General features: G+C 38.3%; 1 protein-coding gene across 2 annotated transcripts in view; it reads right to left on the reverse strand.

Annotated features, from left to right (window-relative positions):
- LOC142337698 (GATOR1 complex protein DEPDC5-like) overlaps positions 1 to 27,824 on the reverse strand; it is a 186,920-nt gene that overhangs the window by 123,204 nt on the left and 35,892 nt on the right. For both annotated transcript variants that reach the window (XM_075387143.1, XM_075387144.1), the window contains 3 exons: positions 26,102 to 26,293; positions 23,734 to 23,928; positions 14,491 to 14,632 (listed from right to left, as the gene is read on the reverse strand). In XM_075387143.1, coding sequence (XP_075243258.1) covers positions 14,491 to 14,632; positions 23,734 to 23,928; positions 26,102 to 26,293 — 529 coding nt within the window. The remainder of the gene's footprint in view (positions 1 to 14,490; positions 14,633 to 23,733; positions 23,929 to 26,101; positions 26,294 to 27,824) is intronic.

A 27,824-nucleotide genomic window follows, 5' to 3' on the forward strand; every position in this document is an offset into this window, starting at 1 on the left:
ATATTTTCCACTTCGTGCTGGGTCTTATATTCCAACGCCTACTATTTTAGAGAATCAGCGCAAGTCTTTGCTCAATATTAAAAATTTGAGAGATAATTTGTGTTTTATCTACTCTATTCTCGCGTTTCTTTTTCCTGTTAGGCAGAATCAGGAGCGACCACAAAGTTACAAAAATAATTCGAGTTTTCTCATATATAATCCTAGAAAAATGCCAATGGCCCTGTCCGATATTCCTAAATTTGAAAGAGATAATCATCTCAAAATAAACGTTTATGCTTTGGAAAAACGAAATATTTTTCCGGTTTATTTATCTAAGTATACTGGCATTGCTCGTAGAATTCATCTTTTGCTTTTGTCGGACGAAAACAGCTGGCATTATTGTTTAATTAAAAACTTAGATCGTGTGCTTAAAATTCTTCTGCGAACAACGAACACCGCGAACTCCAAAAACAACGAGCGAAAGTTTTGCGAAGTTTGTTTACAAAGTGTTGCACGTGACAAATTTTCACTTCACAAGTCCTTGTGTTCTTCTCTACAACCGCAGATTATTGAAATGGCTGCTAAAGGAACAACGCTTTCTTTCAAGAACTGGCATAAAACATTTAAATGTCCGTTCGTAGTTTATGCTGACTTAGAAGCTTTTGACGTTAAAACTGAAGATTTTGATTTGGCTGCAGAACAAATGCAAAGCGGTTTAAATAGCGGTGGTGCCTCCACAACAGTAATCGAAAATCAGTACCCGTGCAGCTTCGGTGTTGTTCTCGTTGACGTGCGCCTTGGACATGTAAAAATGGAAAAGTTTTATCGTGGAGATGACTGCATTGCTGTATTAATGAGTACCTTAAGATCGTGGGTGAGATGGGCCGACACGGAACGTCAACGATTTCGATTTTTAAACATGTCAAAAACTCGTAAACAAGAAATGTTACAGAATTGGATGGAGCCTTGCTGTATTTGTCATAAAAGTTTTTCTGGAGAGCTGCATGACAGTTCCGAAGAAAAAGTTGTGCACCACTGTCATGTTACAGGAAAAATTTTTGGTGTTGCACACAACTCCTGTAATTTAAAAGTGACAGTCGGATCTTTCCTTCCTGTCTTTTTTCATAATCTTTCTCGATATGATGCACATCATATTGTGAAGTACCTGAAGTTGGAAGATAACGAACAACTTTCAGCCATCTCCCGGACCTAAGAGACGTTCATATCTTTTTCAGTTCACGTTCCTGTCCGTTCCTACATCAACAAGGCCGGAGTTGAGAAAACAGTTCGTCACGAAATTCGATTTCTAGATAGTATCAACTTCATGGCTTCTAGCCCTGACGCTCTTGCAAAAACTCTTCAAGATTCTGACTTGAAGCTTCTTCGCCATCGTTTTCAACATTTCAATGACAACGAATTCAAAAAAATTAGAGCCAAGGGCATCTTCCCCTACTCGTTTTTGGATTCAAAAGAAAAATTTCAAGCTGCTCTACCGGAATACGGTGAAGAGTGGAGAAACACGTTAACTGGAAAAATTGACGTTACTCCCGAAATGTATTCGCAAGCAGTTGAAATGTATCAGCTGCTGGAATGCCGCAATTTCGGGGATTACCACGACGTTTATTTACAAATAGATGTTTATTTGTTGGCTGATGTTTTCGAGTTGTTCCGAACTGTGTGTATTTCAGTGTATCGCCTAGATCCCGCGTATTTTTACTGTGCTCCAAATTTGAGCTGGGATGCTATGCTGGTAACAACCGAGGTACAATTAAGTTTAGTCGATGATATTGATATGCTTCTTTTTTGCGAGAAGGCTATTCGTGGTGGGCTTAACGGCGTTGGTGCTCTTCGGCATTTCAAAGCCAACAATAAATATTTGAGCACCTATAACCCTGACCAAGTGTCAGTATATGGTGCATTCTTTGACGTCACTTCGCTTTACGCTGGAATTATGATGAAAAAGTTACCGAAGGATGGCTATCAGTGGTTAGAGTGAAGTTCTGTAGAGGAGTTGTTCTCTAAATATGAAGCTGACAATAATGTTGGCTTTTTTGTTGAAGTTGATCTAACCTACCCTCCTGCTATTCATGATAAACATTACGATTTTCCTCTTGCGCCAGAAAAACTTTTCATCAAAGATGATTGGCTCTCACCGTACAGCAAAAAGTTTGCGGGAAATCGTGCGCCTGTACCAAAGCTAGTTGAGACTCTTTTTGATAAACGAGGCTACATTTGTCATATTGAGAACTTGAAGTTTTATTGCAGCCAAGGTCTCAAGGTTACTGCGCTTCATCGTGTACTTCAGTTCAATCAGTCGAATTGGCTGTCACCCTACATTGAGAAAAACACTGAAATGCGAAAAAAAGCAGCTACACCTTTCGAAAAGAATTTTTATAAGTTGATGTCAAATGCGTGTTTCGGAAAAACGATGGAAAATAAACGAAACAGAAAAAACATTCAATTCGTTTCAGAAGAATTCCAGGCCAAGAAACTTACTGCTAAGCCTACCTTCAAATCTTTTCGAATCATTAATGAGCACCTGTGTTCTGTATACTCTTCTATTCCGAAAATTAAATGGGACAAACCGACCCCTGTGGGTGCCGCAACTCTTGATTTATCTAAGTTGGCTTTATATCATTTTCATTATAATGAAATGAAACCGCGTTATGGTGAAAAAATTTGTGTTACGTACAAAGATACTGATTCCTTGTTGTACCGCATTGAAACTGACGACCTGTATGAAGACATGCAAAAATTCAAACACTTATTGGACCTTAGTGATTACCCGCCTTTACACCCACTTTATGATCCGGTTAACAAAAAGGTTCCTCTGACCATGACTGACGAATTGAACGGAGAAATTTTGCAGGAATGTGTTGTACTACGATCAAAAATGTACAGCATTCAATTTCAAAGTGGGACCAAGCAAAGCGCTAAAGGGGTGCAAAAGTGCGTAAAGAAAACACTTCATCACGACAAGTATTTAGAATGTCTTGAATCGGGAAAGAGCACTAGAGCAGCAATGACGAGAATTCATTCCGATAACCACCAGATAAAAGTTTCGATAACGAATAAAATTGCTCTCAGTTGTTTTGATGACAAGCGATATATTGAGTTAAATGGTATCAACACACTTCCTCATGGACATTATAGTTTACAGCAAGTGCCGCCGGTCGATGAAAATGTTGTTTCGGAGCATGAGTTAGTGAGCAGTGACAGTGAGAGCAGTGAAAGTGATATGCAAGACGAAGGCGAACCTCCTGTTTTTGAAATTTTACCAAACAACCAGATTAGCCCAGCTACTTCTGCGGCTGACACTTTCGGTTATTTCTATTTTTTTGTGTGTTTCCAGGTTTCGATTTTGACACAATTTTTCTTGTTTCAGCACCTCCTAATCCAGGTTTCTTGTACCGAGAAATTGACGACAATGAGCCAGTTGTTAATTGGAGTGACTTGAGTGATCTGGAAGAGGAAGCTTCTGAATTGGACGACCTATCTCGTAATCCGTTCATAGATAATGAGGCCAGAGAATGCAGTGCCTCGGAAAGCGAAGTTGACAGTGAAGAAGCACTAGATTTTGGCTCGAATTTAAATACAATTGTCGCTACTAGTGGTACTACTGACACTCCCAAAAAGATTTCTTATATTAATAATTATGAAAGCAGTGATAGTGATCAACCTCTGCCGAAATATAGGAGACGGCAAAATATTCTGGCCTTAGACTCCGACTCTTAGATTAAATGATTGGAAGGAATAATCAGTCACTCAATGTAACCTAATTTATTATGTTGGTTGTTTAATCTTTCTTTCTGTCTGCCTCTATAGCATTAGAAAACAACAAAAAAGCTTGCAGTTGTAAAATTCTATTACTAAATAATATTAAACACATAACTGGTTTTCAGCTTTGTATTAAAAAATTGAATCAAATTTATCTCATTCATTCGTCCAACATTTTGCACAGTTTTAAGAATTTTCATTTTCAGTTGTTTCATAGTCTCCATTCTGGTCTTCTTTGAGAAAAATATGTTCAAAGATAAATGATGACTGTTTGAAATTAACTCAAGGGCTGTATAGATACAGTAGAGTCCACACAGGTTTGACGACTTAGACTGAATGGGCGGCGATGAAACAACTGAATGCACCTCGTAAGAGTGCCTATCAGAGTAGAGGTTAGCAAGTCGTCTGTACAGATGATCAAAATAACTGATTGATATATCAAGACTATTCCATATCACTATGTTTGTGAACCGGACAGGCTTTTTTGCGTTTCCTCTGAAAAGTAATGGGAAAGAAATAATAAGTATCCAATGCGTTCCAGGAAGTTTTTTTTTGGTGACGTGTTGACTATCTGAAAGCGGATTTTGCCGCTTTGTTTAATTCGAGGAAAGTTATCAGCTGACCACACTCCTCCAAAGGCGAATTTTAAATTACTGAATTGTTGACAGACTCTTTCTATGGTGATATTATCTATGTAATAGTGTTTGATTTTTTGCAATATTTCGACTACTATCTATGAAAACTTGACTGAAGCGCTCTCCGATTAGAAAGATTTCAACTGCTTCCGGCAGGGCTTTTGAGAATAATAATTTCAAAGTAATCGGGGCTCCTGTAAGTTCGGGGAACAAGGTCAAGTTTTTCGATGCTTCCTGCGAAGAGGTCAAATCAAAGGTGGACATGTATTTGTTTTCGAAGCCGTCAAGACTTATTTTGTTTCCCCCGTTTTTTAAACCCAATGCTGTCATCGTGTTATAATACAGACGAGAGTTGTCTTCTGTATCAATTGGTGTCCCTGCAATTGGCAACCCGTTACCTCGAACTATTTCAATACGTTTGAGGTCAAATTTTTGGTAGTCAAAGGGGTTTGTGCTGTATGATCCCCTGAATTGGGCGTTAGGGACCATACATAGGGTCAAACGTCGGATGGGTTCTGTTCCGAAAATCGATTCCTTAATGAATGAGTTTTGCCCTGCCTGAATTATAAAACTTTTACAAAGGGATTCAATGTAGGGGTATCGAGCTGGCGCTTTGGTGAGTGCGCGCTCAATTGAAAGACGTACTGACTCCGTCAGTGTTATTTTTCTTACAAAAAGAGATGCTTTTTCTATTATTGCTGCGTACATTTTATTGTCTTGTGCAATTAAGCTGAACTCGTTGCTCGCACGGTAAAGTTTAATGCGGAGCTCTACCTCGGGTATGAGTAATTTTTCACATGTGAAAAAATCAACATACAGTGCGCCATATAAATCCGTCGTGTAGTTTTTATTTAATGTTTTTTTCAACCTATCCGTAAACCATCTGCCTTTGTCTCCGTCTGCTATAGCTGAATCGAATTCGTAACCTTGACAAATAGTCCACGAGTCTTTACTGTCACTGTTTGTTGTTAGCTCTGTCTCTAGAAATGCTCGGTGATGGTATGTGTTGTTACTGTCGGCAACCAAAATCCCGTTTAGATAAATTTCAATTTGAGAGAACAGGCTGTGAAGTGTGTTGTTGGTAAAAACAACAGGTTCACCGTCACTGTAGTCTATTTTTTCCTGTCCATTTGGCTTGTAAATTGCTGCTTGAACGGCTAAATGAATATAATTCATGTCAATACAGTTTCTCTGGTCACCACTGATTACAAAGTCTAGTGTTGGTCCCCTTGGTCCGGTTTGGGGGAAGACTTCTTGGTCATGTCCACTCTCGTAATTGATCAATACGCTCGGTTTTTCGAAAAAATCTAAAGCTGTGTGTGTGTAACCGGGTTTGCTATGTCGTCTGCCAGGCTTTTGAATTCCAAATTTGAATTGGACTGTATCGTCATTTTGCTGTACTATTACTACTAATAAAACTAATGATGATCTTGAGTATGATGGTTGGTTGGTTGGTTGGTTGGTTGATTGGTTGATGATTAGCTAGCTAGCTCGCTATCTATCATCTAGCTTGCTAATAGTATTTGATGTTTGAAAAAATTTCGGACCGACTGCGTTTCGTTGGCTTTTTTGTAGAAGTGACGCTTGAAGCTGCGTTCTTCCGTTTTCTGCTGCCAGCGGTCTTTGTTCCTGCTGGTGCTGATAACGCTTTTCCGTCATGACGTTTTTTCACCGATCCCAACCGGGGGAGGGCCACGCGCTCGGGCGGAACGGGTCGCGCTTTTTGCGCCGGTCGCCCCCGCTGCGGTCCGCTAACCCGGCGCGCCGCCCCGGCCGGCTTATTGGACGGTTGTGCAACAACGAGACTTTCAGAGATTGACTTTTTCACTGAATCCTTAGCAGCTGTTCTATTTTCTTTTTTCCTGCAATGACCTGTCCAATTTCTGGTATTGCTGCTGTCACTAAGTTTTTTCCCAATTTTTTGGCCAATGGTAAAGCATACTTTTTCAATAATGGTAGAGCACATCTCCCAACTCGTACCGCAAGTGCTCCGAGCCCTGCTGCTCCTGATCCAAATTGACGAGCTGGTCCTCCATGGGCTGCTTGGGGGCTGCCGCCGCCGACTGTTTGAGTACCAATTTGAGCATCATAGTGAGCGTCCATCTGAAGTGATGTATGTTATTGCTTGCTCTGACTGACTGACTGACTGACTGACTAACTGTTTGATTGATTGAATGAATGGATAAATGAATTAATTATTGGCTGAGCTGGTTAATAATTTTATGTATGATTATTTGGGTGATTGATTGATTGATTGCTTGATTGATTGACTGATTGAACAAGAGTTCAAATGTCTCAATTGTTTTCAACTGTTTGATTTTCAACTGTTTAACATTTGATTGACTTTGCTACTTGATAGATACAGTGAAGAAATGGTAGTCATTGAACTTGTCTGAATTTAAGGGTCAAGCATGTTCGGCCGACTGATAAAAATGGCATTAGCTGGCCTGTTTCGTCTCTGAAGGTAATTGATATTGATTGAAAAGAAGACTTGACAACTGTCTTCCATTGCAGGTTTGAAAAAGACCGGTAGCTGATGATGCTCCCTTTCCTGTTTTCCTCGTCTTCTGTGTTTGCTATGAGAGCGACTGTCCTTAAAAGTGAGGTAAATGTGTTGCCTAAAATTTCGTCTTGAATCAGATCACAATAAACAAACATTGTGTGGCGTCCTCCAGAGATGTCTACAGGAAATATTGGAGTTGAATTTGGCGAGAGGTCTTCAACGCCTAGTATGTTCTTCAAATCCAACGAAACCAACCTGATTGTTTTATCATTATCGTTGCTCACACTTTCATCCTCGCTTCTGTTTGTATCCGCCGTTATGAAGCCGGCTTCCTCATCCTGATTCTTTTCGTTGCTTCTATCCCTCTTTGCTGCTGCTGCTGCTGGTCGGATACGTAACAGTTGGCTATGTCTACTGACTGACCACTCGATAGGCCATGTCTGTTGTTTTCTGGAATTGTAGACTCTTTCGCATATCTTTTCCAGGACTTGATCTGCTGATTGATAAATTCCTTGGGGAATGCTAATTTTTTTCGGTGGGTGATCCTCCTCATCAACTCTTGTCGTCCATATTGGTTTTCGTTTTCTTCGTGAAATTGGTACGAATACTTCCTTGTTTATCGCTGGTTCAATTGGAGCTTCGAGTTCACCCGCATTTGCTGCTTCATCCTCATCTTCCTCTTCTTCATCAGTTTCACTCTCTTCGTTTTGGGCACAGTTTATTTCAACAATACCACTTGTGACATTTTTGACATTTGATGGCCATGATATTTCCAATAGGGCAACTTGCCACAAACCTTTCGATTTGTTCAGATCTATGACTCTTGGTAGCAGATTCGAAAATGTTGCGAGGGTATTGTTGGGAAAAATTTCAGTTGAGGAATTGGAAATAAGGTTCACAGTAAAAGTGCTTGCAGGTAATTTCATTCTTCTAGGAATTTAACAAGCTCAGACTCATAAAATCTTCCGCTTATCTCTTCATTTGAGTCATTACATACAATTCTATAGGTAGGGGGATCTAATGTTAAAACTTCTGTTATTCGAAAAACTTCGTGGCTAAACTGTATTTTGTATCCACGATGGAAGGTCTCAATATTCCTAGGAATGCGTACTGTATCGCCTGTTTTAAATTTTGGTTTCTGGAGCCTACCGTTTAGGTTCAATGAGACAAGATAACTGGTCTGTTTGTTCAATACATTCTTCGGTGCTAGACCGGTTACTCGATTCACACGTCCGTTTATAACTTTAACAAAATTCGGAAGTTGGTCAACGTACTTTGTGGTGTGACTTTCGTTCATGTACTTGTAAATAGGAGACTTTAGAGATCAAATGTTTCGCTCTGCGAATGCGCTCTTTTTCTCGTTGTGAGTCTGATAAACAATAATTTTGTTTGCTTCACAAAAGTTTTTGAATGCTCCTAGAAATTCTTTTCCGTCGTCAACCCATACCCTTTCAGGAGATATTTTCTTCTTTCCTAATTTCAGCATTCTCTGGAAAGCTTTTTTTGTAGTTGATGCGTTTTTATCCTTCATGGGTTCAACTCTCAGATAGCGACTCAATGTGTCCACAGCTACAAGCAAATATCTAACATTTTTATTTTCGCTGGCAATTGACTGCATATCCGCTAGATCTATAGACCAGATTTCGTTTATTCTGTATGACTGCACTTTGAGACGCAGAAAGCGCTGCCTGGCTTGTTTAAATTTTGTAAAAGTGGAATTTGTTGCAAGGTAGTTTTCAACTGTTGACCTTCGGATGCCTGTCTCCTTGGCCAAGCGATCAACGCTGCCGTATGAACTGGGAAACCCAATACGTGTGTTAAATTTCTGAGCTTTTCTATAGTCGACGTTTTCTGTAAGCGCCGACGATACTATTCTCTCGCTTTTGCATTTAGTGCAAGTGAATGTGTTTTTATCATATACAGAGGCATTTACAAGTCCGCTGCATTGAAAGTGTACCCAACCACATATTGTGCAATAGAATAGAGGCCTTAATCGGGTACTTTTTCCAAGGAACTTTTTACATGATCCGCAATTTAGTTTCTTTTTGGAAGGTCCTGGGTGCCTTTTAATTCCGGCCTTTAAAAGCAGAAACCTTACAATAGTTGTATGGGCAAAGGTTTTTTTGAAGTTATTTAAAACATCGAAAGCCATGGGAGCTGCTGACCTCTGGTGTTAGAATGTTGTTGGGGTGCGCACGAGGCCGCTTGTTTTGCGCTCTTGTTTCCGACAAGGTGACTACCTATTTTCAGTTCCTTAAAAATATGGAGATCTTCCGAGGATATTTTTTTCGTCGGAAGCTGCAGGTTTATCAAAAATTCGATTAGGTCTGATGTTGAAGCACTTCCGTCGAAGTTACCATGCAGCTTTCCAGTGTTACCGTCTATGCTTATTAGTGTTGACTCATTTAAAAGTTTGATTATTGTCTTGCTGCGTTCAATTTTTCCTCCGCTCAGGCCTGATTTTGTTAGCTCATCAATAACACACTCAACTTGTTCTGTGGTTAATTGCGAAGCTTCTTGGGACGATTTTTTCTTTTCGTCTTCTCTCCCTGATTCCGGCAAATCTACTGACTTTGAGTTCAATGCTGATGCGATGCTCAATTGAGCTAATGTCTCGCTTTCGCCTAGATTTTTGTTCTGTAGAATTGCTTGTTTTGTACTTTCTTCTCCGGACGGTTGGGAAATTGCGGCAGCGGTAGTAAGTTGTTTGTAAGTGTCTACTGAAATTAGTATGAATTCGTCGGCGGCTGACTGTGTCATATTGTAGACTTGAAGTATTTTTGAATCGGATCGTTAATCATTTTTAGTAGTCTGATCCCTTTGTCTATTGACAGCAGTTTCCGCTTGCTGTTGATTTTCACACGTCTGTCACACAATATGGAAATAATTCTTTCGAAGGTTTTAAATTTATTGATTGCTTGGTTGTCAAGGCTTAGAGAAACTGTTCCTTTAATGATGTTAAATACGCAGTCAATTATGAATTTAACAAACGTCTCGGAACAGTGGAGGAGAAAAAATTTTTGCAGTAATGGTTTAAGAGTTATAAAGAGATCTAAAGTACTCAGATGTTGTGAACGATTCATCAAGTTTGATTATGTTCTGCGGTGTGCTCGAGCAATAAAAAATAGTAACGTCGCTGTTGATCTGTGAACATAAACGCAGCTTCTCATCACATCGAGGATCTAAATCAATCAATAGGTGACCAAATGGTTTTGAGGTTGCTGATTTATATGCTGATAGTAAGAGAGAACGGCAACCCAACTGCCTCCCTAGGCAATCAATTTGAACAATGTCACGGGGGTTTTTCATCAACAGCATTTGAGTGACATTTAATTCTATTGTTTTTGCATTTTGACCTTTTTGATACAAATTGTGTTTCAAAATAATGGCGTGTTGGTTTTGATGTCTACCTGAGACAACAAGCTGAAGAAACTCTGCTTGATTGCATGCTTCATTATAAATATCATCAAAAATTAAAAGCTGCCTTTTTGTGTTTCCGCGGGACTTAAGTTGTTTCCAATTCAATCCCTGAACAAAGGTGATTTTTTTTACTTTTTGACCGCAGTTCATCATATAATGGCTGCCAATGCTGGTAAATATACAAAATTATATCAAAACTTGGTTGAAATATTTTTTCATTAACTAATAGATCAGCAACTAACATTGATTTGCCGGAACCACTGGGTCCTACCACCATCATCAACAAATGTGGCTCGGTTGAGATTCTTTTAATCATTTTGGTGTAGGGATTATACAGCCCAAGCAAAAGGCCAAGACAGACCAGATATGAGGTTTGTTGTCACTATCATGGTTAAAAACAAATAAATAAAGGATACATGATACAATTGAACCAATGAGCACAAATAAATGTATAATACAGAATACTAATGATCTTTCACCACTGCATCCAATCTTCCAAGGGGGTCGTTCCTGATCTTCTTTGTCAAAAATAATTTTGTTTGCTAATTCGATCGAACAGTCCGGCGAATCTGCCATTTTTAGTTTGTATTGCGACCGGGCACTTTTGGTGGCTTTGACTTGTTAGCCTCTTCAGAAGCAGACAAAAAGTAGAGAGCTAATTTGGCCGCTTCGGAAATTAATTGCAGCTCATTTAAAGTCAAATCTATTTCTGTTTGAACTAGTATGAATTTTTCATTCAGTTTTTTCCAACATTGTTTCCTCAATACAATACTTGAGCTGTTGGTGTTTTGTATAACTTGAATAGCAGCTAACTTTGAAATATGCAAAGTGAATAGGTTTGGATCATAAGTTGTCATATCAAAATGGCATCTTCTGGAAAGTGTCTGACAAGAGCACTTTGAAAGCGGTCCAATGAATAATGCCGCTAATGTGACCCAATAGAAAATGGCTTGGAAAGTTTGAAATCATGTACATATAACCAGTGCCGGTTTTGTACTTTTCTTTCATAAAACCATAGGCGTCGTGAAAAATTGCATGCACTCGAAGGACTTTCGAATCTTTCAAGTATTCATGTAGTGCACTATCTCCCGGGCCTATAAGTCCACCAAATGGAGCTAATTTGTCAACTGCATTGACATCTACTTTCGGATCTATGAGCATGCAAACTGCAATAAAACCATTTTTCGACTTTTCGTTTTTTGGAAACGCTCGAGAGACAAGCTTGAAATTACACAAAACTTTATTAATGTCAGCAGATTGGAACATGCGACTGATTTAAAAGGATATGAAATAGATAATGATCAAGTTATCTAATAGTTCTTATCTCGTGTTATCATGTTTTTTGTTTACTTTAGTGAGTCATTGGTTTTTTCCATAATTTCTTCATCCTCCGTTGCTGCATCCCAGCATTCCCAACATGAACATTGTGCATTTGTGAGTCCACAATGGACTTCAATAAACATTGAATGATCAGTTCGGTATAATGATCCCCAACCGGCTGCCAGAATGTCTACAAATGCCTCAATGGTGTCCTTGAATGGGGAGTCAGTGCTCTCTAGACTTTCAATTTTTGCAATTAGTCGCTTCTGGTACTCGGTTAATGTATTGATTTCGGTTCTGCGAGCTGGACTAGATCTCTCAATTTCCCACACCAAGTCCATTTGCTGGCTTCGCTTTGGTATGTCTTCAACTAAAGAATCAGTGTTTCGTATGAACTCTTCGAAGATGTCTCCTCGTCTTGAAATCTCCGATACGTTGAATCGCAAGAACTGTTGATTAAATGTCTGAAAGGCGCTTTGGGGCACAAACACTCGTGCTCTGATTTCGTTGAGTACTTTGCTTTCATGTCGAATAAAGGACTTGATAGTTTTCTCCATGTGTTTAGGATTATCGTTTGAATGGACAATGATGTGCTGGTGCTCCGTGGAGATGTCATCACACCATCTGAAGGATGCACTTGGTTCAATTTTGTTGGGCTCATGGTTGACGACTGCAAACTGCCAATCGGTGAATTGGTCAATCCAATGAGCTAGGCCTTTCGGTTGTCGCTGAGCGGTCAAGGTTAACTGGGCATGTTCTGTTTTACGTCTCTTGACCGATAGGGACTCAACAGTTTGCTGAGCAGGAAGTAGAATTTGGGCACTGTATATAATGAATCGAAAGCTACTCGGTGGGTTGCTCAACATTTTTGTTGTGTTGCTATTGTAAGAAAAAGGCCTGTTTTATAGGCGGGTTTTATTTGCTTTTGATAAAAAAATTATCGAAAGAAAGATAATGGGAAAATTCCAAGACCTGCTCCGTCTCAGTGGAATTTTCTCAGTTTTAGTTGGAATCTGGTGGAAACTATGGGGCTTCGAAAAGTCAACCTGATTCAGTTGGGATTGCGAGCGAGGTTAACCAACTGAACCAAGTTGACTTTATTTTATGACCTTATTTTCAGTTGAAATACTCACTTTATAATGTGTTAACAACCGTAACAGTTACGAATTATCTTGCGTTTGAACCTTACAGCAGTTAGTTCTGGTAGTGCAGTGGTTTAGGCATTAATCTAGAGTTGTTGAAGTGTAATTTTGACTTAGGTTCGAGACTGGATGGGAGGGATCCTAAAACTGTGCGGTAGACCCCCCCCTTTTTTCACTACTAATACACAATGGGCTGAAAATCCTAGAAATCCGCAATGACCTGAAGCTGCTGAAAAAACACATTGGTAAAGCATAAGGCAGATTAATTCAGAAAAAAATTGAAACAGAAGCTTCTAGATAAAGCTAACAAATTTTTTACTTGCCGTGGCAGCAGTTAGGACAAAAACAATCTACAATTCCCTCTATTTGGAAATTTATGAGACAAAACGAATTGGAAACAGAATAATGCTCAAAATTGTTTTTGCTAAGAAAAATGATATGACCAAAACGCAGCCCCAAAAATATGTCCAATAAACAAATACCAGAATAAAATCTCTTTATGTAGTTCAAGCAAATTCTCAGTGCTACATTATATTAAATTCAGATTTATCCGCATATATACCCTATTATCCCATGGTTAAGGATCATTCCATATCATCTCCATGCAAATCTATACCCCATTATCATGCATGGGATTACCCTATTATCCCCATGGCATGATAACCCCCCTTTCCTAGTGCGCTATATGAATACTACTCATATCCTATTCAATGACCCGCTCAAGGAAAACACTGCAGATTATTCTGAAAAAAATTAGATTGTCGGTAATTGAGGGCAAAACACAATTCGTAATGCCTGCGTGTTCTTGTATTCTATATTTCGGTACTTTAGTTGGACCTTTTCAAAAATTCTTCCATCCAGCAAAATTCCACAACGGTACCCAGTAAACAAGTTAACATCGCTTTAACCTCGTTAGCAGACCTCTTTTGATGGATAAGCCTTCATCTAGTATTCTAGAACTCGGGATTCGTCCGTTATCGCGGTTGGCGAAGCACGCCAAACAGTCCCCCAGGGGCAACTTCCTTAAGCTTTAAATTCCATTTCCACTGAGAAATATAGCCAAGTCTCATTTATTCTATTGAGTCTAGCATGCTATACAAGTAAACATAATACTCTATCTACTCTTCAATGTCCAATAATTTGATTGCTTAAACCCTATTCAAGAAAATTCCCCCTTGCAAAGGCGCAATTGCTGAAAAGATCCCATTCGTTTGCTGAGACGTGACGGCGCGTCGAATTCAGTTGGAGCGAAGACAAGAACGCTCCTCAAGTGATGGTAACATAAACGATTAATATCAACAAAAACAACAAAATTACGATAAATGAAGGCAAAAATTCAAATTACAACAAGAAAATTGATATGCAAACTAAATACAGAAAAGGATTAAACGTATGATGATTTACTTGGCTGTGAGGCGGCTGTCGTTAACCAAATAAGGAAAAATTAGAGTTGAAAGACAGCAAAAAATAGAAATGCCAAACTCAATGGTTTCTGTGAATCTCCGGAAACCTCCTTCCCGGGGACTTGTGACGTCAGCATGCCTCCTACTTGGATCCGAAAATATCTGTTATGAATAATCAAGATGATCAATCAAAATTAAATTTGCATCTTCAATTTTTGGGAGACCTTTCAAAAGCGTTAATCACACAAATCAATATACCATCTTGGCAAGAAAATTCAAGAAAGATTTGCGAACTAGCACACCGCCTTTACCTTATATGGAGAGGCGGTGGCCCTAAGCAGACAAGGTCCACTCTGATACCATAGTCGATCATTCTGTGTTTGGTCAATAGAGAAAGCTGGCGGTCCACCTCAAAGAGACCACTTCCTGGGCTAATTACCACCGTGCTCTGCCCTAAAAACTGTTCGCGTGAGCTTTGGTACCAAAGTTTAATTTAGGATGCGTTTGCATCTGTCATGCACTTTAAAACAAACCAGTTTAAGTTTCGTGTTCTCTTTTAAGCCAAAACACAGCCAAAGCACATTACGTACGTTAAAAAAAACTATCTTTTCATAAAACAGTAAATGGAGTATTTAAACTTCCACATAAAATTTTTATCTCATCTGAACCATTGTTAGCAATACTCGAGGAATTAGTGAAAAAAAAGTCCAAAAGAAAACATACAAGGCGGATTGCCGGAAAATAGCCGCCATTGACTCCCATAACCCCGATTGGGATTGAAAGAACAGAAAAAAAAACTGTTAAAAATGATCGTTTTAAGAAAGCATTTTAGAGTGCGAACTATTTCGTAGTTCGACATACTTCTGTTTCTAAATAAGATACAGGGGATAGAAGCAATACCAGTAAGCATTACAAATTTTAAGCAGGGGCATCTGAATTTGGGCTTTATCCCTTTTATTTGATTTCATCTTTATTATACTGACTGTGTTCATTTTTAATTGCTCTGATAAACAACTGTTGTTTAAAAGCGCTTTGAGCAGAATGAGCGAAGAATGCAACTATCCAAAAAAAATTTCATTAAAATGTCAAAAAAGCAACGAAATGAAAAAAGCGAAAAAAATATTCGAAAAAGTGAACGAAAACACAGGAGGACCATTCCTGAACTACAACTCAGAGGCCATCAGTCTCCGTACTACTGTTTATTAGAAGGAAAGCCTCATAATAATAAATAAATCATATTCCGAAGATTTCCACCAAAGTAAACAGAACACTACACAAATCTAACAACACAATAATTTCTTTCCTGGATTAGGAAAATCGGGTCATCGAAAATAGTATGTCCAACAACGTCAATTTCGAAAGACGTTTACACGATGTGAATTCAGACAGCAAACTCCACCTTCAAAAAAAAACGATTGCATTTGGCACAAATCTGTTTTCTAAAGGCGCAACTGAAACTCTTCAACACCTATCGCACTATTCATAGATAGAAAGCATTTGCCAACTTTAGAGAAAACAGTTGGCGGACACCCAACAAAAGTAGCAAAAAAGCCGAAAAAAATCAAAAGATAAAGAATTTTCGAAAACAAATAATGTTGAAGTCAATTAAATTAATAGAAATAAACCTAAACAATTAAAATAATTAAACTATGCCTATTTGGAGAGCAAATGAGACTAACCGACAGGACAACAAAACGCTCAAAAACAAAAAAAAACAAATAATTTTGAAAATAGGTCTTGTCAAAGTCGTTAAAACCCGCAGCTATGACAGAGAAATCCATATAAATTCAAATAGTCTTAATGAGATCAACCATTGATGAGAAGTGACAAACAAAGAAAGACTAAAAAAAGAACAAAATCCGATAAAAACTGATATTTTGTTATAGCAAGCGACGCCAAAGTAATCAAAACTGTTAAATAAAATCCCAAAAATTGCTGACATACTTTTGAAAACAGTTAGTGTATAAGTCGCAAAAACCGTTAACTTCAACTCAATTCAGCAAATTAATTTAAACACGCCCCAAACGAGCATTTGAGATCTATTATTGACGAGACCAAAAAACAAAACAACGAAAAACGCGGCATAATCACTTAATTTCATAAAAACAAATAGTGTCATTTCATGAAGATAAATAGGGTGCAAAACATTACATGCCTATTGATTGGTTTGAACAATTGCAACTATGCATAGTTAGAACAGAAGTATTGCCTTCGTACAGAAAAGGAAGAGACAAACAGCAAAGAGGTGAAACTTCCTCACGAGAACACAATGTCGATCTCAAAAAACATAAATTTGTTCAAACACCATTTTCTCCGTTCACTTTAAACAGCACTTTGAAATGGTACATCTTGAAACTAATCGTTTTTTGCTCCTCTTACTACTCCAAGAGTAACTAAAACCACTACTCCAATTTGATTACTGACAAGGAAAATTCAAAAAAGCGTGAACAGATAAAAATACCGGGCACCATACAATTCAATTCGCTGAATTCTATAAAAAATAAAATAGGAGCTCAACAATAGCCGGCTCAGAAGATGATGGCAGCTATTAAAACTTGACCAATCACAATTACTAATACACACACACACACACACATACACTCATTCACTCATTAACTCACTCACTCACACACTGACCCACCCAACCACTCACGCACGCACACACACAGACAAACACAAACACATATGCAATCTCACACACACACACAAACAGAAAAACACGCAAAAACAAAACACAACTTATAGTTAACACGAAATGTACCAGTTAAGTGCTAACATTCATTTTTAAGTTACTTAAAATCGTAATATTGATGCATTCAAAAACAAATCATTGTCTCTCGAAACGATCTAGAAAACATTACTCAGTCCTTGAAAAATTTAAATGGCCCCAAAAGACCAAAAAACAGAAAAACGTGTACAATTTATATTATAAACTTTAAAAAATTAGGCATTTTAATGAAAAGTTGTCAAATTCATGATATATAAAATAAAATTCAAAACTATATCGTCATCTCTAGAAACTAACGAGTAACTAAAAACGTTCATTGGTCCCTAAAGATTGAAAAACTCAAAAAATGACAAGTACTTCAAAAATGCAAAATTTTCTATCAGTTCGTGTGTTTAAAGTAGAGTTACCAAAAAAGCAGATAGCTCGAAAATCAGATGAAAAAACTTAAGAATTTCAACTTTATAAAAAGTACTCATGTATTGCAAAAGACCTTAATCAATTTTAACCAGCCTCAATTTGACTGGTCCAACAAAAATTCGAAAAATAACAAAAAAACAAAAAAAATGTGGTCTTAGAAAACATTTTGGGCATAAAAACTCCAGAAAATGACCTTTTAACCTTAACTACGGCCTTCCCAGTAGCTTATAAACTTTAAAATAATGAAAAAACGAATGCAAAAAAATTGAAAAAAAAAAATTCACGTTGTGTAGAATGCTAAAAGTTGTGATGTCAAAATGTTGAAAACATTGCAGTACAATTAGAAACTATGCATTAACCTATTAAAAAACTCTAGAGGAGTTTCCCTGTCCCCTAGGGCTAATAAAACTCAAAACATGACAAAATTTCAAAAAATTTGGAAATTGTGAAAATTAGTATAAATGTAGCGAGCGGTTTTCGTCAGTAGCTAGCCACGGGGGACGCACCGGGGGCTGATGGGGGGCAACAGTGGGGTGAAGGGCAATATGGCGTTTATGGGGGGTGGGGTCAATAATTGGGGGGGGGGAGGGTCAACAGTGGGGGTGTCTTCAACCTCTAAGAACCGCCATTCACACCATAAGTATAAGTCTCCAAAACAGTTTGAGCTAAAACAGAGCTGAAAAGTTCTAAGAGCACTTAATAACCGCTGGGCGTTACCTGTTTATCCCGTTTTTGAGGTCAAGTCAACAAAAGCGTCAGACGAAAAATCGGTCAAGCGAAAAACACATAAAAAAAGAACGACAGGACTAATATAATTGCTACAAACTTCGTTTGAGAGCTATCAAAAATGAAAGCTTTGACCCCACTTTGAAAGCTCGAAGACATGGAAAAATGTGTGAGTAAAAACTAACAAAAAACCCCAACTCCTGGACTGTACAGAAAGAGCGCATAAATAATTGCCATTGAGAGGCTGACGGCGGCTTTGAAAAAAAAATCGTCCGAACGGATCTATTCTGTTTCGGTCCCCCAGTGTTTTTTATGACCCCCAGTTACAAATTACATGTTGTTATATAGCACATTACCATGTAAGAAAATAGCTGGGGTGCTGAAACAGAAGAGATCCGCCCAAACTTTGCTTAACAAAAACATCTCAAAATAGATGGCAGTGAAATGTAGGGGCAGGCAAAATACCTAAAACAAAGCAGCTAGTTTGAACCAGGGAGCTCCCTAAAGGCTATAAATGTTTGAAGAAAATAAAAAGTGCTAAAAATTGTGCAACACATGACAAATTGGTTACAAAAAAGCTCAATATTGAATCTATAAGTGTATTGAGTGTTCCAGGTGGTCGAAAATTATTCCAAAAGCATTATTACTAGCTCAGATGAATGCAACGGACACCATTAACTAACAAACTGAATTTAAACTTTAAAATTGCCACACTCGCTTTGCGAAAAAATTTTCACAGCTACTTTTCTCGTTTTCTCCAAAAAAAATGCGACATGAACAGAAAACAACTCTCGGTTCTCTCTGCTCCCAGGCGTTTTGACCTTTGTTTTCCCGCATTCCAGTTCCTGTTTAACATAGTCCCAAAAACACCCATCAAGAAAAGGACGCTCCGCCAATATTCTTCCAGTGGTAAGGAAACGACAGCGCACTAACACAATTCAAACTCTTAGAATGGTATTAAGCTTGAGACGATGAAACAAAAAAGTTTTGGCAGGACAAGTCGTCTGCACATCATAGCAGGAAAATACTGCAAGTGAACAAAAAATAACATCTAGATACTTTCGAATCAGAACGAAAAAAAATAGGCGCCACATATCCGCTCGCTTTTTTGCTCCACTCATCGCATTTTTGCTCCGATCAAAATTGTGCACGTGCGTTGTTAGGTTTTTAAGCAAATTAAGCAGCTAAAAGGAGAAAATTATCGAATATTGAGCTCGATATAAATACTTTTAGCCCCTCCCCTGTTTTTGCGTCCTGATTATTTATTTGTGGAGTGCACGTGGAATCTATTTGGGGCTGGACGAAGATCCTGATATCAGTTCTCCGGTGTTCCTTTTCTAATAATTTTTACGTATTGGTTGCAGCGGTTGCCATAGACTTCATTCGTCAGGAGTCACGACTTTTGTCCCATCCCCCACCCCCCCAAGTAAGCTTCCTGTGGTGGCTGTCCCCCCAAATTTTCTGGGGCGGTTTGCCTGTGAAAACAATTGTCCAATTACTCCCCAAATCGCGTTCTTCATTCACAAGTCGGAAAAGAAAAAACAAAAACATGCCAAAAAAAGTGAGTTTTGATTGCGGCTCTTGCAATTTAAACTGCAGAGATTATGGTTTCACGATAGACACGAATCGAGATAAATGAACGAACACCCAGTCAAATTCGATAGAAACCGGAAAACGCTTACTTATTCACTGTTTTTGCGTCCAATTATTGTTTAACATGCAAAAAACACTTAGTTATGAGCAAGCTAACCAGATTGATACAACAGAAGAGATCCAGACAGGTTTTGAATCCGCCAAGTTCAGTGATAGTGAAAACCAAGCAATACACGATGAGTATTTCGTCCATAAGAACACTGAAATCTGGATTCCTGGTCACGATAAAAACATATACAAAGCAAAAGTTTTTGGGCACGAAAACAATCGACCAAGAGTCCATTATGAGAATTGGAATAGAAAATATGAGACCACTTTTGACTCTTATTCAGTTTGGATTTATCTGCAGTTGGTAGAAAAACTCAAGCAGCATCCAGTTATGACCGATGAGGTAAACAACTTGATACAAAACGCGTTTGAGAATCACGTGCAATTTAGATTTGAGTCTTCTAGTGGTTTAACACAAGATTTAGCGAGGCTTAATCTAGGTGACAATATTCATACAGATAATATTTTATCAAATGCAGAGAAAGAACCTTTGATGAAAGAAATATTTCCACTCAAAAACACAAATTACAGCGTGCCTCACGAGAACGAAGTGCTTTGGGAAGATAGATGGAATACTGTTTGCACACGCAGATGCAAATTTTACAGATTGCCCACCGGAAAGATTGGTAAACAGTATGTCGAGATGCTAAACTGCGAACTTGAAATGTTCTTGAAATCAAACATTCCATCAGAGCAACTTCTGGTTTTTTCGGCTCTCATACTCCACAGAGACAACAAAGTGAGACACTCCAATGATGTAAAAATAACAATTGAAAATAGGATGAAGGGGTGGTCGGTGGAAAAATTTCAATCTCTTGTTCAGTCTTATAAGAGACGCACTCAATTTTCGAGCAAAGCTGTGAGAACTCAAAAGAGTGACCCCGAGGAGAAACTCCGAGCGTTTGCGAAAATGGTTGAAGAAGGGAACATCAAAAGTGCAACAAGGTTCCTTGCAGATAAAAACGAATCGAGTGTTCTTAAGCCTTCTGATTTAACAGACGGAAGAACGGTAGCCAAAATTCTGCAAGAAAAGCAACCGAAAGCCTCACTATTATTCGAAGAGACATTCAACATATCAGAACTTCCTCCTCTAGAAAAATTGAATATAACAAGCAGTACAATTGAAAAACAAGCCCGGAAACTTTTCGGTAGTTCAGGACCCTCTGGATCAGACGCCAACCACTGGTTTGATGCGTTAATCAGGTGTGGCCTCGAAAGCTCCAGATTGAGAGAGTTAGTTTCTCAGCTAGGTAATTTGATCGCAAACGAAATCATTTCGTGGCGTAAAATCAAAGCCTTGTTCTCATGTCGACTTATTGCATTAGATAAACAACCAGGAGTCAGACCTATCGGCATTGGTGAAACTTTGCAAAGATTACTCAATAAAGCAATAGCTGACTTAACTGGTGATGACTTGGCGTATGCGTTTGGATCAGAAAAACTTGCGGGTGGAGTTTCATGAGGAATTGAGGGATCGGTTCATGGACTTCGAGAGTTGTTTGAGAAAAAGTCCTCCAATGGTTTTGGTCTGTTGCTACTTGATGCAAAAAATACATTCAATTCTATAAACAGAACTTCCGCACTTTTAAACGCTAGAGCCCTTTGGCCAAGAGCTTCCACTTTTCTGTACAATAGTTACCAGGAAAGCTCTAAACTTGTGCTGAGCAATACTGACGTCTTTATCCGCAGCGAAGAAGGGACAACTCAAGGCGACACTCTTTCAATGCTGTTTTATGGTGTTGCTCTACCGCCTTTAAAAAAAATGCACAACCCGACAAAACAAAGTTTTTATGCAGATGATGCCGCGGCTTGCGGAAAGTTCGATGACTTAAAACAGTGGCTGCAACAAGTAGTTGATGAGGAGCCGAAGTATGGATACTACCCTGAGCCAAAAAAGAGCTTCCTAATTGTTTATTCCGACCACGTTGATGAAGCGAAGCGTTGCTTTGAGCAAAGCGGTTTGAAAATTGTAACTGGAAAACGTTATCTTGGAGGCTTCATTGGCGATGAAACTACCATGAAAGAATTTGTTCACGAAAAAGTCAAAATTTGGCAGGCTAAGATTCAACTTTTGAGCGCTGCAGCCAATTTCTGCCCTCATGAGAGTTCCTCGGTTTTCACTAAATCAGTCCAGGCCGAATGGAAATTTCTGATGAGAGTTGTCCCAGGTTGCGATGAATTTTTGAAGACAGTAGAAGATTCAATAAAAAACCAGTTCATATCAACCATAACTAACATTTATAAAGTCAGTAAACCTCAACGTAGCCTGTTCAGTTTGTCTGCTAAGAATGGAGGATTAGGTATTCCAGACCCAGTGGTAAAAGCGAGTGACAGTTTGAAATGTCTAGGAAAACATCTTCACTGATTTCGGATTCTATTTTGAATGGAACGATATTGGACATCGACTAACACAAATTTCACGTTCGCAGCAGCAAACAAAGTTTTCAGCCGGAAAATGAGTCCCAGCAGAGTAACACATAAAAGGGTTTGTTAGAACAAGCATGCACATCAGACAGAAAAAGAATGGAAAGGAAATTCAAAACGGGAATATTGTTGGTTAACAGCAAAAGTGTCAGAGAGACAAATTTGTTTTGTCGAAGAACGAATTCCAGGACTCCATGGCGCTAAGAAACGGTTTACCCCTAACAAACCTCCCTGTGAAATGTGACGGCTGTGGTGAAGATTTCCATGTTCAGCATGCCCTAATCTGCAAAAATGAGGCCTGAATACACAAAGGCATAATGAAATTAGAGATTTATTGGGAGACTTATCGTGCCTTGCTTGGACTTACACTCAAAAAGAGCCAATAATTCGTGACAACTCAGAGAATCAGAAAGCGTTAAGAGCCGATCTTCTCATAAGAGGTGTCTGGAGCCGACAAGAAACTGCCTCGTTTGATATTCGTGTCACAGACACTGAGGCAAAATCTTACAGCAACAGAAATCCAGAGGATGTGTTGAAAAGCTGCGCTGACGAAAAGAAGAAAAAAATACTCCGATGCTTGCCAGGAAAAGCATATAGCTTTTAGGCCGTTATATTTCAGTGTTGACGGCATGATGGCCAGAGAGCAAAATTTTTCTCAGAAGACTGGCGGACAGACTCGGTTCTAAGTGGGACAAACCCTACAGCATTATCATGAACTAGGTCAAACTGAGATTGAATTTTGCCATCTTAAGAGCTTCAAATCTGTGCATCAGAGGAACTAGATCTAAATGGAGATCGTTTCGCTATGAAGATGGAGTCTTTATACCTTGAAGAAGTATGTTGACGTTCCAGTTGTAATCGGATAAAAGTTATTAAATATTTATAACGAAACTTGAGAGGGCAGCCTACTTGTACTGGCATGGATTCAAAAATCTATTTTATAAGTCACCCAATCAGCAGGGACAACAAATTTTAACGCCAATTATTAGCGCTCTCATGTTTTGTCACCCAATGAGTGGGGGCATCAACCTAAAATCAAATTGACGATGGAGCGAGCAACTTCAATTGGGCTCAATTTGAAAAGGTCATCAACCCGAAAAACTACATTATGTATCCAGAAGAAAGCTCTCTAGCTAAATTAATGCCTAAGATCACATGTTTTCGTTCTTACCTGATCTAAGTGGAGAGAACAAAAGCATATTGTAGGAGGCCTATTTCTTGTGAAGAAAAGAAACTGACGGCTGATATTAGATTAAATAAACTGGTAATCTGTTGTGTTGATGACAATATCATGTTAACCAAGTTAATTGTCAATTGATCGTTTGTTTTCTTAATTGGAAGAACAGATCTTAAAAAGATACCCCAATGCAATTGAAATTCTTTGAATTGTAAAAGACTAAGATAATCGAAATATAGGTACGCTTTCAGCTTCGCAGTTATAAAAAGAACTTTGCTTGAGAGCAATTTAAGACAGACGAGGACAGCTGCTATTGACCTAGATTTGTCCCGCTGGGGATACGTTAAAACACAATTCTATAATTATTAAATTTGTTCTCACCAGTAGTGCTGAAATTTCGGTCGATGTAGTGATTGCAGTAAATGTTGAGAGCCATGTTGATAGCTTCCAGAACATTGCCAGTGTCGGCCGAGGAATTGAAGCAGGCAGGCATTGCGTTGATGGAGTCCTTGTTCACTTTAGGCGAATCATTCAGACTCGATTTTGGCAACACCGAATCTTTGTAACTACCCAGGGCTAAAACATTTTGATTGGAGATGATAAGCTCTTATAAACTATGCAGAATACTATTCTATTGGCACGGCTCAGTCTTTCTCTGCATTCATTGCTATTAATTTTTCCACTATGCTCAGAAACATTTATGCCAAGTTTTCTCAACACTTCGATAAAAAACACGCAATATTTATTTCTTTATTTCTCACAATTAAGAACGTCGATAACCGAGTCTACACATACAGTCACCAACATAGTACAACGCAATTTCCATATATTTTTTAATTTGACCGACAATTTAAAAAGTGCTAAGACGCCAGAGTGTTGCGGGCGGTTTCTTTTACAAAACGTTTATGGCTAGGTCAAATCTTAGAATTCAGACTTCAATGATGTAACAACACAACAAAAATGTACCGCATAGCCATCATCGTGATAATGCCGTTGCAAACTAAGTAGATAATCTGTTACTTTTAAAACCTAAGCAGATTTAATAAAAAATCATAAGAGCAGGAGCATCAAAAAGGCACCACTGCTCAGTAAATTTTAAAATTTCGTACAACATCCACTTTTTTAAAACTCTACAAATGTGTTTCAGGAATGAGTATTGGAAAGTGTCAACTGAGGCTGTCCCTTGCCAGCCGCCAGATACAGCAGCCAGACGTGATGATGAAATTAGTGACAGAATCGACTACACCGACTCATCGGGTAATCTGTCTCCAGGTATCACCGTATTATAACCACTGCCTTTTTAGTCGATTAGAAATGCATCGACAAGTCCACATTATTCTGTTGGTCCAGCTGGATCTATTCTGCCCCCCCCCCCCCCAACTTAGTGGGCTTATATTTTTTACGCCCCCCAGGCGCACGTGCTACTAGCCCGCATCATAACAACTTCCCAGAGGGAGAACTTTTATTGACCCTTGCCCTTGAATGTCCTTGAAAGGCTATCAAACATTTTCTAAAATTCTGAAGCAAAATCTCTAGCCAACAAATCACTGCTACCTAAAATTTGACTTGCCGGGAAGTTTCTTTTCAAAGCTGAATTAGTGGGAAGACACAACAAAATGGACTTTTGATTATTGCCTCACCCATATGGAGGGGAGAGCATAAAATCAATAGCAGAAATCAACCCTGCATGTAAACGAACACAAAATTCCAGGGAGTCAAATGTTTGTTACTGAATACATGACTGAGAATCAATTAAACGGATTCAAAGTTGAAAATTTATATGAAGCTGAGGGTTTTTTTTGCCTATTTTGAGAAAAAGGTTAAGGGATCCTGAATTGGCAAATGGTTTACAAAATGCTAGCTCACAATGAGAGCAGTTTCAAACACTTCAAAAAGCTGTTGATACCTTATGAACCAACACAGGAAGTATAAACGCGCAAGATACACTGAAAAAGGATCCTTAAAGATTCAGTAACTTCCATAAGTAAAAAGTCTTAAAAATTTGATAATATATTCCACGCACGGCATTATGTTGATCCCAGCAATTTATAAAGTAGCCAGAATAACTCCGAAAAAAATTGATTTCAAATTAAAAATTAAAAGTCACATTTTATTCGGGAAGAAGACATCCCTTTAAACAGTGAAACAGGCAGCAAAAGTCATTCTGCTAAAAAATGTAAAAATAGTATTTAAACTGTTTAATTTGATTTATTTGTTAAAACGGATCTTTTCTGCTAGCGCCCCCCGCTTAGTTAGGCACCCCCCATTTATAAATGTGTAAACATGTTGTTAAAGCTAAGTAATCTTATACGTGAACATATATGAGCAATATGCATTTACTAAAAGCTAGCACAGCTATGGTTTGAAAGTATTACGTATTCAACCAAAATTTGTTGCATATAACGTAAGCATCAATAAAAATTTCTGTATTAGATCATTTTTGGTGTTATCGGCTACAATAAGGGCTTGATTTTTTAAAACTTCTTAAGAAAACTATTCTAAAAGTGCCTTCAATCTACCTAGACACTCTTGTTTCAATGAAATGCAAATATTGCTCTTACAATTCACAAAAACTTAGATTTTGGGGGGTGCAAATTTAACGGCTATATAAGGCTGGGGGGGGGGGGGGGGGGGGGGGGCGCAAGCAGAAAAGATCCGTTAAAACTAGTTTCAAAACGTTCTGTGCAAAATCACATTTTTTGACAGCAACAACAAAATTACTGTAGCTGCAAAAGACGCATGCTTTCACCTTTTCGAAGTGGGTTGAGAACAGCGGAGTAGTTTTTCTTCCTTCCCAGGGCAATGACCTGGAAGAAGTCTCTGTAATAGGCAGTCCTCTCTCCCAGGTACCGGAGTCCATCCCCTCCCCCTGCCCCCCACTTGTCATTCTCCGCATTCTCTAATGCCTCTACTAACTGATTCTCAACAGAGTTAGGACCATCTACACAGAACTAAACAATCTCAAGTGCGCTCATACAATCGTCGTATTTATTAATTTAGGGGCGTAATTATTTCAAGAATGGTTACTTTATTCAGCATTCGAGCCAAATGTTTCAACAAATCAGTTTTCCTATTAAATCGGATTGAATATTGGATTAAATGCATCTGAACTTAGGACACCTGAAAAACAGACATCTAATCAGTTTAACAGGTCAAAACTTAATAACCTCGACAAAGCCGAAATGTGGTGGATATCACCAACAAGATAGACAAATCATATGCAGCTATTGCAATAAAATAGATGCATTGTTAATAATAGATTGCCGAACTGATTTTTCAAACCACTCAAGAGTATTGGAAATCAATTCTTTTTACGAATCGAAGGGGCCTTATGGTTTTCTGTTCATACGACTCAAAAAAGCGTTATTGTTTTCTTTTTAACGACTCGAAGAGGCACACGTTATGGTTTTTTTGTTTTTTTTAAGTGAGCCAGCAACAATATCGCACGTTGAGGGAGTGAAAAAAGTTCGAAAAGGTTTTCCAGTGAACAAAATTGACGAGCAAAAGGAGGGAGGGTTTATTTTGTTCATTAGTCTGGAACAGAGCGAGAATGTAGGTGTCACAAAATTTTTGCTAAGCGGGAGAATTTTTTTGTTCCAGCGCCACTTTTTCTATTTACACTTTGTTTCACAATTTACAAGTATTGTAAAGTAATATTGTATGGTATAGTATTGTATAGTAATTACACGTTATTTTATAGTAAATTAATAACATTCAGTTTGTTTCTGAGAGCGTTTTCAAGTTTATTAGGTAAATAAAGGGATTATTACACTCATTTAAGGAACTCAAAACTATTTTGCAAACTTTTAGGCTATTTTAGCTACTTTAAAAAGCTCCCAAAGGACTTTCAAGTCCTTTAAAAAGTCACATTTATGTGTCCCATTGTAAAGTTTACCTGACATTTATTGGTTAATGAATTGAAATCCTAAAGAACCTAGCCATTGTCCACTAAAAACAAAATAATATTTTTGGGTGCAAATTTTTTCTCTGATAGGTTAGTTTTTTTTGCGAAGACAACTTTGTTTTTCTTTCTAAAAAATTCTTCTGGATATAGTGTTGATATCTCTTCTGGCTATAGTATTTACATGTGTAATATGCCTTTGGGCTAGCTATATTATTGTATTGAGTTTGTTGAAGTATTGTTTCTCGATAATTTAATTAACTACTTAGTAGCATAGCTTCTCTAGCTTAAATTATTCTTTTCACGTGTTTAATTGTGCAGGACCTGAGCGGTTTCAATTTTGATTCGATTTCAGCTATAAGTTTTTGTCACTGAAGAAAAGATTTCAATCTAAGGCTGAATCAATTGACTGCTGAATTACAATTTTGGTTGTGTTGCTCTGATTAACACTTTTTAAGACCTGGGGGCCATATTTACATTTGAGTAATCAATGTACAAATACCTCAAGATTAACTCAAGATAAATAGAACTTCTGGCACGTGCGGGACAAATAAGGTGAACATAAAAAAAC

Source organism: Convolutriloba macropyga, chromosome 4, assembly GCF_964194025.1.
Source record: "Convolutriloba macropyga chromosome 4, txConMacr16.3, whole genome shotgun sequence".
NCBI classification, from domain to species: Eukaryota; Metazoa; Xenacoelomorpha; order Acoela; family Convolutidae; genus Convolutriloba; species Convolutriloba macropyga.